This window comes from Primulina huaijiensis, chromosome 15, assembly GCF_012295235.1.
Source record: "Primulina huaijiensis isolate GDHJ02 chromosome 15, ASM1229523v2, whole genome shotgun sequence".
In the NCBI taxonomy this organism is placed as follows: Eukaryota; Viridiplantae; Streptophyta; class Magnoliopsida; order Lamiales; family Gesneriaceae; genus Primulina; species Primulina huaijiensis.
In genome coordinates, this window is record NC_133320.1 from 1,707,453 (window position 1) to 1,721,019 (window position 13,567).

General features: G+C 32.2%; 1 protein-coding gene across 1 annotated transcript; it reads left to right on the plus strand.

Annotated features, from left to right (window-relative positions):
* Positions 1 to 1,791: 1,791 nt before the first annotated feature.
* LOC140958680 (brassinosteroid LRR receptor kinase-like) lies at positions 1,792 to 5,847 on the plus strand. The gene has a single exon (XM_073416222.1). The coding sequence runs from the start codon at positions 1,969 to 1,971 to the stop codon at positions 5,617 to 5,619; it is 3,651 nt and encodes a 1,216-aa protein (XP_073272323.1). The 5' UTR covers positions 1,792 to 1,968; the 3' UTR covers positions 5,620 to 5,847.
* Positions 5,848 to 13,567: the final 7,720 nt, after the last annotated feature.

The following is a 13,567-nucleotide window of genomic DNA, read 5'->3' on the forward strand; positions in this document are numbered from 1 at the left end:
TTTAAAAAATTTGAGTTCCAATGCTATCATTATCTATAACTTTTAGTAAAACGACAAGCACTTGATCTTACCCTCGCGAATATATATTTATGAGACGGTGTGAAGCCATATTCTTACCTTTTTTTTTTTAAAACAAGCCATATTCTTACATAAATAGATAACAACTTGCTTTAAAATTGTAATCATTCCATCTTTAATTATATTAAATTTAACTAAATGAAATGTAAAGTTCATGAGAAAAAATACATTTTGTATCATTTAATTTATTAGAAATTTATAACATGGTTGTGTGCAGTGTACTTGTGCAGCCATTTTTTTAAAAATTTTATTTTAAAAAAGCATTACTGGATAATAAATTAATACACATGATGAATTTTAGATTGATTATCAAAACTAAAATATTTTTGTAAAATATAAAATATTGCATTGATCATAAATTAATCCTCAACTACCATACTGTACATACGCACATTAAAGACGACAATAAATTGAGAATTTGGGACTTTAATATTGTAAAATTGAGCCAGATTGCAATAATGACGGTAAATAAAAATCTTATAGGCATTAACTTATGTGCATGATCGTGTGAAGACAATCAATCAATTAATTATTCAACGAAATCTTGGCATTCATTAAAAGTAGATAGTGATTGAGCCATCCATGTGTTCCGTACTTTTTATCCCTTTCCTACACTAAATAAATAGTTAGTAGTAATTACTAAATGCAATTGCTTAGATTTTTACTCTATCCCTACTTATTATATTTATATAAATCTAAATTAATATAATTAATAATATACTTAACTTGATATGTATGCATGAGATGATAGTAAAATTAAATTTAAATAGATTATGGATAATATGGAGAGAAAAATGCGGAATAAATCATGTGAGGTGTTACCCCATAGATAGGCCCACTAGGGTTAGGCCCAAACCAGACGTGGGACCCCTGGCCCATCCCCAACCAAGGTGAAAGGCCCATCACGGGCTTAGATACTCTCCTATAAATAACAGGTTTGAGTGTTCAGTTGAGATATTCACTATATTGTTTTCAGCAGCACCCTTAGCTGCTCCCTCATATATCCTCAGTCTCTGACTTGAGGGTCGGAGGGGCTACGCCAGGACACCCTCCTGGCTCCCTTCTAACGGTCTTATTTGTAATTTCAGGCTCAGGACAATTTCAAACCTGCGTCTGAATTAGTGACCCTCGCCGGGATCGGACCCTAAATTTCCCGTGAGTATCATGAGGTAAGATGAAAATAAAATTATTTTATATTTGGATTTATTCTTTTTGAATCGTTGAAATGTATCAACTTAAAAAGTTACTACAAATAATTTTATTCGAACACCTCGTCAAATCAAAAATCCTCATATCCAATGGCAACCTTAAATATTTTGGCAAGATAAATTTTAATTTTATTTATTTTTTTTATTTATACGTTTGAAAATATTTCTGAACGGCCATCCCTATTCATGCATTTCCTGCATAACAAAGACATTTTTCTATGAAAACTAGAAATCAAAAGATTTGAAAAGCCAAGTTCTGAGCAACTGAGAATGGAGTTAGAGTTTCACTCATTTTGGAAATTTGATTATAATCTGACATTTGAAATAAAAATGTATTCTATATTTTGGGCAGAGATTGAAATTTGTGTCACATGGCATGTGACGAAACAGCTGTGTCCACCCCCCCAATTCAACACCCCCTGCCTTAAATAATTCAACTATAAATTTTTATACGATATTTATTTATTTTAATTTAATTTAATTACTTAGAGTTTATTTACTCCATGTCTACACAGCCAATCCCATTTAGTTCTGGATTGATCCCTCCCTCTACTTCGTGTGTGTGTCTGTTCGTGTGTGTCTGTTCCATATCTCCTGTCTGGAATGGAAGCAAAAGAGCCACGGCTCCTCAAGACGCACAAGCCCACAACATAATTCCTACAGAGCACGTTAAATTTTGAACATGAAAGACCACAACAAGCTCATCAACTCCAATTTTCTCTTCTTCTTATGTCATCACTCCAGTCTGCAGCAGCAAATCTTGATGTGTGTATTGTTATCCGTCATCTTTCTCCCCTTTACACTTGTATTTTCTGCTTCAAACGACCTCTACAGGGACTCTCACCAGCTAATTTCCTTCAAGAATTCACTCCTCAACCCCGCTCCACTTCAATCCTGGCAGCCTACCATTTCTCCCTGCAGTTTCAGTGGTGTTTCTTGTAAAGATTCGAGGGTTTCATCCATAGACCTTTCTAATTATCACCTTAGTGCTGATTTCTCCTCGGTTGCGAGTTTTTTGTTGACTCTTCAGAATTTGGAGTCTCTTGTTCTGAAGACTGCTGGTATTTATGGTTCAATCTCTTCTGTTTCAAGTGTCTCATGTGGGAGCTTCTTGAGTTCGCTGGATCTAGCTGAGAATGCTATTTCCGGGAGTTTAGCTGATATTTCCATTCTCGGGACTTGCCTTGGATTGGTTTTTCTTAATCTTTCCAAGAATTCTTTGGACCCCCCTTTTGTGAAGGATGTTGCTAAAAAAGGCACTCCCTTTGCGGGGATTTCCTCGTTACAAGTTCTTGATGTTTCTTACAACAATATTTCCGGGCAAAATGTGGTTCCTTGGCTTTTATCGAGTGGTTTTTCTGAGCTGCAGCGCCTGTCTTTGAAGGGTAACAAATTGTCAGGAGATTTACCTGTGTTGAACTCCAAGAATTTGGTCTATTTGGATCTTTCCACCAACAATTTTTCCACCAATTTCCCCTCGTTTAGTGACTGCTCCAACTTGGAACACCTTGACTTGTCTTCAAATAAATTCCACGGTGATGTCGAGAATTCGCTTTTAAAATGTGGGAAGCTGAGTTTTCTTAACCTCAGCAATAACCACCTCACAGGCTCGGTTCCAGAGCTGCCTAGTGGGAGCATACAGTATATGTATCTACGAGAAAATGATTTCCTGGGTACTTTTCCTCCGAGTTTATCCGATTTATGCACAACCATTGTGGAGTTGGATCTGTCTTTTAATAATTTTACAGGTAGTCTACCTGAAATTCTTGGTGCCTGCTCTGCCACTTTGGAGCTTCTTGATATCTCAGGAAATGATTTCTCTGGTGAGTTACCCATTGACACGCTCTTGCAATTGAGCAATTTGAGGACTTTAAGGATGTCTTTCAATCATTTTTCGGGACCTTTGCCCGATTCTTTTTCGAAGATGGTGATTTTGGAGACTTTAGATGCGAGTTCAAATAGTATATCTGGTTTGATTCCTTCTGGTCTTTGCCAAGATCCTAGGACCAGTTTGAAATGGTTGTATTTGCAGAATAATATGCTCACTGGTTCGATACCTCAGAGTTTAAGTAATTGCTCACAGTTGGTTTCTCTTGATCTTAGTTTAAACTATTTGAATGGAACCATCCCGCCGAGCTTGGGGACGTTGCCGAATCTCAAGGACGTGATCTTGTGGTTGAATCAACTCAATGGTGAAATCCCAGAAGATTTTATGTACTTGCGGAGTTTAGAGAACTTGATTCTTGATTTCAATGACTTGTCTGGATCCATACCGGACAGTCTTAGCAACTGTACCAGGTTGAATTGGATTTCATTGTCTAATAATCAATTGAGCGGGGAAATACCAGCTTCTTTGGGCCTTCTAGGCAATCTAGCGATTCTGAAACTTGGAAACAATTCGCTAAGTGGAAATATTCCAGCTGAGTTAGGGGATTGTCGCAGCTTGATTTGGTTGGACCTCAACACTAATTTCTTGAACGGGATGATCCCTTCAGAGTTGGCCAAGCAATCTGGTAAAATTGCTGCGGGATTGGTCACAGGGAAGCAGTTTGTGTATATCAAGAATGATGGGAGCAAACAATGCCATGGAGCTGGGAATTTACTCGAGTTTGGAGGCATTAGGCAGGAACAATTGAGCAGGATTTCGACGAGGCATCCCTGCAGTTTCAGCAGAGTTTATAGTGGCACCCTTCAGCCAAATTTCAATCACAATGGCTCGATGATATTTCTTGACCTTTCTTACAATAATCTGGAGGGAAATATTCCGAAAGAGCTGGGTTCCATGTACTACCTGTATATACTTAACCTGGGACACAATGATCTTTCTGGTCCAATCCCTCAGGAGCTCTCCGGCTTAAAGAATGTTGCTATTCTTGACTTTTCCTACAATAGGCTGAACGGTTCCATTCCACAGTCGTTGAGCAACCTCCCGTTGGGTGAAATTGACCTATCGAATAACAATCTATCAGGAATGATACCTGAATCAGCTCCATTCGACACATTTCCTGATTCCCGGTTTGCGAATAATTCAGGACTTTGTGGATACCCTCTTCCCCGTTGTGGGGCGGGATTGGGTACAGGAAATGGCCAGCATGAAAAATCTCACCATAAACGTACACCCATTGCAGGAAGCGTTGCAATAGGATTGTTGTTTTCCCTCTTCTGCGGTCTCGGATTGACACTTGTTGCTATAGAATCGAAGAAGAGGACAAGGAAGAGGAAGGAGGCAGCGATCGAGGCCTACATGGAGAATCACTCGAACTCGGTCACAGCCAACAGCATATGGAAAATCAGTGCTCGTGATGCATTAAGCATCACCCTCTCAACCTTCGAGAAGCCGCTCAAGAATCTCACTTTGGCGGATCTTTTTGAAGCCACAAATGGCTTCCATGACGACTGCCTTGTAGGCTCAGGTGGATTCGGGGATGTGTACCGAGCCCAACTAAAGGATGGAACTATAGTGGCTATCAAGAAACTGATACATATCAGCGGCCAAGGTGACAGGGAATTCACTGCCGAAATGGAAACAATCGGGAAGGTCAAACACAGGAACCTTGTTTCCCTCCTTGGCTACTGCAAGGTTGGAGAAGAGCGCCTCTTGGTCTACGAGTACATGAAATATGGGAGCCTAGAGGACGTGTTACATGACCGGAAAAAGATAGGGATCAAGCTAAATTGGGCTGGAAGGCGAAAACTCATCATTGGATCAGCTAGAGGATTGGCTTTCCTCCATCACAGCTGCACTCCACACATAATTCATAGAGATATGAAATCAAGTAATGTTTTAGTCGATGAGAATTTTGAGGCCAGGGTTTCGGATTTTGGAATGGCAAGGTATGTAAGCGTAATGGACACTCACTTGAGTGTCAGCACATTGGCTGGAACGCCAGGATATGTACCTCCCGAGTACTACCAAAGCTTTAGATGCTCGACCAAAGGGGATGTCTATAGCTACGGTGTGGTTCTACTCGAGCTGCTTACCGGTAGGCAGCCGACAGATTCTGTCGACTTTGGGGACAACAATCTCGTTGGATGGATGAAGCAGCAGGCTAAAGTGAAAGTACGGGATGTTCTTGATCCCCAGTTGTTGAAAGAGGATCCTAGTTTAGAAATGGAGCTTTTACAATACTTAAAAGTGGCGTGCTCATGCTTGGATGATCGGCCCTGGAAACGTCCCACAATGATCCAAGTTATTGCTATGTTCAAGGAAATTCAGGCTGGATCTTTAGTCGATTCGTCTTCGATAGTTACAGTAAGTGACGGTAGTTTTACTGCAGTTGAAGGTGTAGAAATGAGCATACGAGAAGGGAATGTATTGAGTAAGCCATTGTGAAACCGGAACAAAGTTAGTGAGGATTCTTTGATAAAGGTCAAGAAGTATGCATGAGATGCACTTGAATTTGTACTTGGAGAAATTCTTGCACTTGCAAATAGTAGTAGTTTCTTGAAAAGAGAAAATCTTGTTATTTATTTATATACTTAAAAAGGATATTTAACTTTTGTAACACTTTATTGTACATATACAGTTTGAGTTTGAAATGGTTCATCCTCCTAGTTTTCATGGATTTTTTTCCTTTAAACACAGCAAAAAAAATATGTGAAAAGTGCCTGTTAGATTCTGTGACCTCACTATGACAGTGACGAAGTTTATGATTTTTCTTATATATACATATATATGTGAAAAATTAGAGCACACATACATTATATTTTTCATCCGATGATCAGACCAAGTAAAAATTGTCATGCCTTAGCTAGTTGGCTCAAGTCCCTTTTTAGCATCTTGTCTTAAATCCAGGAATGCATCATCTGTCTTATCATCTCATTTTCTCCCATTTATTTGTTTCAAGTTTAAACTTGTTTTGTTCGTATAAAATATCTGTTAATGACAATGTCTCTAGCTCTACATGCATGCAAGTTAGATCAAAATGCTTGGGGATTTAATTATGTTTGTAGGCCAGCCCCCCCTTCATTATTCATGCTTTTGACAACTTTCATGTTCCACCCCCCTTCCTTTTTGTTCTGTTCCTCTCTGTATCTATTCTAAATACATGTATTATCACTCAATTATTGCCAAGAAGTATATTATATTTTATTTTCCCAGTTTTTCCTTACAAAAAAGCCTACTGATTTTATTTATGTTTTTACTTTTTATATAAATATCGAAGGAGAACATTTTTGGTTCATTTAAATAAAAAAAAATTCTAAATCTAATTTTCCACTTTCTAATCAACATTAGCAATAGATGTAACATTCACGAATCACTAAGTAAGTGGTCCTTAAAATCTATTGGTTTTATGCGGGCGTGTGCACGCTCACGTGTATTTTTGCTTCAAAGCAAGTGCGTTAAAAGTGGTCACATCTTACCTTAAAAGTAATAAAATAAAAATAAATCCGTATAATCTTTTTTTTATATCATATATATATATATATTTCAATTTTCGAGATTTGTCTTCATAATGAAAGGACTTGCATGCATTATTAGTTTATCAAATTTGGTGCGAGCCCATTGTCTTTACGATTTTATATCATTTTCAGACACTTATAATTGGAGACGGAATCCAGCTTGGTGAACAAAGAAAGGCTAACTACTCTAATTTTTTAAAATAATTTCTTAATATATATCATAATAATTTGATCTCAATTATATAATAAATAATATTTTAGATCCATAACGTCATAACAGTAATATTATAATGTTCCAAATTAGTTCTTTGGTCAGACATCTTGCACTTGTCCTTTATAATTAATTTTCTTTTCATTTTTCTTTCGAGAAATGTTACATGTTCATATAATTAACAGTTTTAACAAAAGGATTCTTATAATTTTAGACAAAAACTTGTGTGATACGGTCTCACGGTTTGTATTTTGTGAGACGAATATCTTATTTGGATCATCATGAAAAAGTATTACTTTTTAATATCGTGAATATCGGTAAGATTGACATGTCTCACAGATAAAGATTCGTGAGACCGTCGCACAAGAGACCTACTCATAATTTTATTTGGTTTCGTGTTCGATATCAGGTGATAACGAATTTTTTTTTAAAATCTTCGTATAGTAAAATAATTATTCATGAAAATTATATTATGAAATAAAAAGCATACACATTTATATAATAATCGAATAAAACCATTTTTTTTTTATCAACACATTCTCTATATCAAACACACACACACACCCCTCCGAAAACTAAGGGTCCCCTTTCCAAGCATTTTCATTGTCATCACCACTTTCATTGAAAATGAGAAGATTTAACCGATTTCGTGGTTTATATAACTTTACGCCTCGGAATTTTTGTTATATTTCAAATTTACATACAAAAACTTATATTTAAAGAATAGTCTGCAGAAAATTTGCAAATTCTTGCGATTAAATGAAACGACATGTGGCCCCGAGACTCGAAAATTTTAGACAAAATTTGGGGTTCATGGATTAGATATAGTTTTAGAAGCATTATAGGTTCTGTCCCCTCCTATTTTAATGTAAACCTCACAAAAATCTTTGCCAGCCAATCTTGTCTCCTTCCCTCTGCCACATATTCTCACCCTCCAATCGGATTCTAGCAAGAGATTATAATTTTATTTTTAGAGCCCACGTCATATCGTGTGTGTCACGTAGATATTTTACATGATAATAATTGGGAAATTTTTTAAATTTTTTAATCTTTAAAATTGGTTGTTGGGATTGTTGAATAGGGGTGAAATATAACTATGAAAAATGATTAATTATTGTCTAAATTCATTGATCTAGTTATATTTGTATGAGTTGTCAGTTCGATCCAGAAAATTAATAGTATACTTCCACCATAATATTTAACAATACTTTTTACATCAAACATATATTTTGTTTTTGAATAGGTCTCTTGTAAAAAGGTTTCACGAATCTTTATATGTGAGACGAGTCAACCCTACCGATATTCACAATAAAAATTAATACTTTTTCATGGATGACTCAAATAAGAGACCAGTCTCATAAAATACGACCCGTGAGATCGTGTCACATAAATTTTTTGTATTTTTTTAAAAAAAACAAACAAAATTGATTTAAATCGCATCTACTTAATTAATATTGAAAGTGGAGACAATCACCTATCAAGAATCAAGATTTAAAAAATCATAATTATATCCTATATTTTCCCTTTTTTCAAGAAACGTCTATTTTGATGGGTCGGGTGGAGCTCCCATGTCTACAATTTTAAACAAGTGTCGAGTGGTTTTGATTTATACCACGTCATGAAAGGATCCAAAAATTACCAAATAACAAGGATAAGAATTCGTTGTGCCCCCACTACAAGGACAAGAGGACAAGCGATTTAGGTCTCGAGCCATTTTTTTCCTCGGAGACTTAAAAAGTTTTGTTAAAATTAGGTAGTACTATTATCGTTTAACATTTGATCTAGGTAGTTTATGTCTTTTGCAAATCTATCTGTCTATAAATATATGAATTTGAATTATAAATTTGTTTCATTATCTTTTCACTCATCATTATTTCATTAATGTTTTACTTAGTTACTCTTTCACTCACCATTACTTCATTAATGTTTTATTTATTTATTTATTTAAGTGAGATATGAGTTTGAATTGTTAATTTACTTAGTTACTTTTTCATTCACCATCACTTCATTAATGTTTTATTTATTTATTTAGGTGACTTTTCAATTTTCTGATATAAAGATTGGTATTGAAAATAAAAATAACTTTATTTCATTATTTTAGTTGAATCAACGACAAATATTACAAACACATTAATATGATACTTTATTTTATTTTTAATTTCATAAATTGTGATATTTAATTAATGTCTTGATACACATATCAAACTTACACTTTTCTACAATTGTCATTGAAAACATGTCAGAAAATGTCATTTTTTATGGTACTTTTCAAATGAAAATAGGAATTGAGACCATGTAGATTCTATATGTTCTTTTGCAAATTTTTCTTCTTATATTTTATTAGTCGTATAATTTGATAAGTTTGATTTATTTCAACTAAACAGAGAAATTAATGATAAATTATGTCATTCTTTATGGTAATTTTCCAATAAAAATAGACATTGAGATCATGTAGATTCTATATGCTCTTTTGTAAATTTTTCTTATATTTTATTTGTCGTTTAATTTAGTTAGTTTGATTTATTTCAACTAGACAGAGAAATTAATGATAAATTAAAAAGAACGAAAATTACTTTCTACTTTTGTATTAAATTTATTAGATAATCCTTATAACTTTTTAACGAAGATAATTCTTTTAATAATATGAATTATAGTGATAATTTATTTTCGTTCATTATAAATTAATTTTTTAAATATGATATTTTTTAACTTTGTATTACTTATTATTTTATTTACATATTTGTTTTACTACACATATTTATTTGATTGATATTATTTAAAAAATTTATTTACAATGAAATATTAATCATCAATATTAATTTACAAATGATCCATTCTGATATAAAATTAACTATTTATAATATGTATTCTAAAAAAACAGAGAAAGTTAAACAAAATCTGCAATGGGTGAAAATTTAGTAAATCTATATATCTATAAATATATGAGTTTGATTTGTGAATTTTCTTAGTTACACTTTTACACGCCCTTACTTAATTAATGTTTCATTTATTTATTTAGGTGAATTTTTAATTTTCTGATTTAAAGATTGATATGAAAAATGAGAATAACTTTATTTCATTATTTTAGTTGAATTGACGAAAATTATTGCATATACATTATTATGATATTTTTTTATATTTTAAATTTAATAAATTGTGATATTTAATTAATGTCTAACTATATATCTCAGGCTTATACTTTTCTACAAGTGTTATAAAAACTATGCGAGAAAATGTCATTTTTCTTATGGTTTCTTTCCAATGAAAATGGACATTGAGAGCATGCAGATTCTATATGCTCTTTTGTAAATTTTTTTAATATTTTATTTGCAATATGATTTGATTATTTTAAGTTATTTCAACTTTATTCATAGAAAAAGAAATTAAAAAGAATGAAAATTACTTTATACTTTTGTACTAAATTTATCAGATAATCCTTATAATTTTTTAAATTAAGATAATCCTCATAATAAATATGAATTACCATGCTAATTTATTATCATTTGTTAGAAATTAAATTTTTTATATATGATATTTATAAACTGAATGTTACATATATGCGTTTTACTACACATATTTATTTGATTGATATTATTTTAAAGTTTTATTTAACAAAAAATTATTAATCATCAATATTAATTTTCAGATGATCTATTCTGATATAAACTAACTATGTATAATATATATTTTAAAAAAGAAGAAAGTTAACAAAATTCGCAAGGAGTTAAAAGTTAGCAAAAATAAAATTGATATTTAACTTAATAACGAGTTTAGGGATTTTATTTTAACATCATTATGATAATTTAGTTAATTCAGAGAATTTTTTTTTGACAATTGCTATATGTACTTCATTTAAATATATTGTGATTTTTGTTTTAGTAATATTCACTATTCTATTAATTATATTTTTATTTATTTTCCATTGTGAATAATATTTGGATGAAAAATATCTTTGTTAATTTGATAGAGCTGTCATTATGTTATAATCACGCGAATTAAAAAATGTTATATAAATAAATGAATATATTTGATTTATCGTCATCATGTATTTTTATTTATTGTGTTTTGATATATTTAGATTAATAAATACTCATAAACAATATGTTATTCAAACGATTTTAAAAATTATCTAAATCCCGTTATTATATTTTTCATTATTAGTCACCTACGTGCATCGCACGTAATCATTCCTAGTACACATAAATATCAAAGTTTCTTTGCAGTATAATTGGAGTCATTCAAGGATGCCAAACGATCCAAAATCATTAGAAACTAAAACTCGGAATGTAATATGTGTTTACGATATTTGAAATTGGGAGATCCCAAGACAAAATGTGGGGATACATATTTATTTTCGTGATGGAATAGAATTGCACACAACACAACCAAATTCCGTTATCAATAAGGTTTTTGTTAAGAGTGTGTTTTTTGCTTTGCATCGAACCATATGTGAATGATATCTCTTCTAATAATGAATAAGATTCCAAGACTGTGCATATATGAGACTATATATTTGATGAAGACTTGAAAAAGTACTACTTACTGATATTATCAAACACATCTTATTATCAAATATAAACACATTGAAAAGACTCGTGTTGATACAACAAAGATAATTACGAATTTGGGAATTACATCACATTGAATGTGATTAAATCAACGTGAGAACAAACCTAGTTTTGTTATTCGTTCTTTTATATATCTTTTCGATTTTAATAGTAAATGTACGAAGAAAATTTGTAAAGCGATCGAGCGGGCCTTTTTAAAACATTATTATAAAAACATATGTGGTCTCACTACATTATAACGTTACTTGAAATGTAACAACATCAATACTTTATTATCAATGTCTTGGTACATTCTTATCACACAACATGTAAAATGTCTTGACAATTCGTCTGAGTTAGGAACGTACCATAAAACAATGTGTTTTTGTAGTGACTCGATGAATAACAAAAGTCGATCACAAAGAGAATTAAAGATGTCACATGTCGTATCAACGATCCAACAAAAACTATGTCAACATGTAAAGCATAACGTATACAAAGATCAAGTTTTTATAGTAAATTGCTATCTAGGCTGAACTTTGAAACTCTTACTTATCAAGAGGCAAACTCGAACTGGAAAACCATTATTTTTCCGGGGTGAAATGCAAGAACCCAAAAAATTTCGAGGGTGGTAATGTGATTATAACGTGCTTTCGAATTATTTTCGTGAAGGACGCGTGTCACGGTTGAGGCCAATAAGCGTGGTTCACGGGCAGCAGACATGAATCGGGCAAATGGGGCAGCTGAAATCATTGTGACTTTGAGCTGGGCTAAGAAGCTGGAGCTGCCCACGTGAGATTGCCAGATGTGGGCCCTGAATTACTAAATCCGGCCTACTTATTGGATATGAAGTTACAATCACTCCACAAACGACTTAAATAAATTTTTTTAAAAAATAAATTATTAATTTATCGATTAGTTAATATATATTTAAATTAATAAAATTTCATGATCTCAATATTAATAATTTATAAAGATTTTACAAACAATAATTTTGCAAGTTCAAACTGAAAATTCAGATTTTATAGATATTAATAGGATAAATAAAAAGACTGGGCCACATCAGAGGTGGGCAAAGGGCTAGGCCAACCCAGAACAATTTAAACCAAGTATATACTGCCATTTAAGGCCCAGTTAAACCCTGACTCGGTAGCCCATGGGGCCTGGTCCAATTGCCCATCAACGTGAAAAGCTGACCAGCTTTATATGACTATTTCATCAATAAAATTAATTTATTTCACAAATAGATTAAATATTGTGTATTTCAGAGTTTGACTTTGTATTGCTCACAAACAAACTACTTAATAATTAATGTAGTGAAAAGAACTAATAAAACTTTAACTCTTAATTATTGCAAATGAAATAATATTTGAGTTAAATGTAGGAAACCTCGGCCGATCCTTTTATTTTTTTTATTAAAATTTCTTAAATCATATCTTTTTTTTATTATTAATCAAATATATGAAATTTTAATTTTTTTTAAAAATAATATCATTAAGTTATACATATGATAAATAAATTAGCTATATTATAATTATTGATGAGGAATAATAGTACGAAAAACAATAAATACTATGAAATAAATTAATAAAAATATCATTAGAAATAGTAAAAAAAACTGTATTTAAAAAATTAATAATTTTGTTAATAATTTAAGAAAATTTTATTTTAAAAAATAAAATCCCTAACAAGTTTAATCTGAATATATTTTGTATGTGATTAAAGTAATGTTTGAAGTTTCTATAAAGTTTTATTTTATGAAATTGTACAAATTCACAGTGATAAAAGTACATAATATAAATCTGTCGCCCGTGTTTATGCATTTTCTTTGTTCACTGCACTGCAGGGAGCACATGCATTTTACCTAAGAAACTGTTATCTCCTGTCTCATCATCTAAAAACACAGGGAAACATACATATTTTCAGAATAGGAAGTGCAGTATTTTTAGCAAAAAAGTTGAAAATGTGCAGTATTTTCCGCAAAGAAAGTTGAAATTTTTTACTGCTGTCAGATGGACGAGTCCAAGGAGGTCAAACTAACTCAAAAGGGTCTTTATTTGCTTTGGAGGACTCTGTTTCTCTTAATGGATGATATATTATTGATAATAATTCAAATCCCA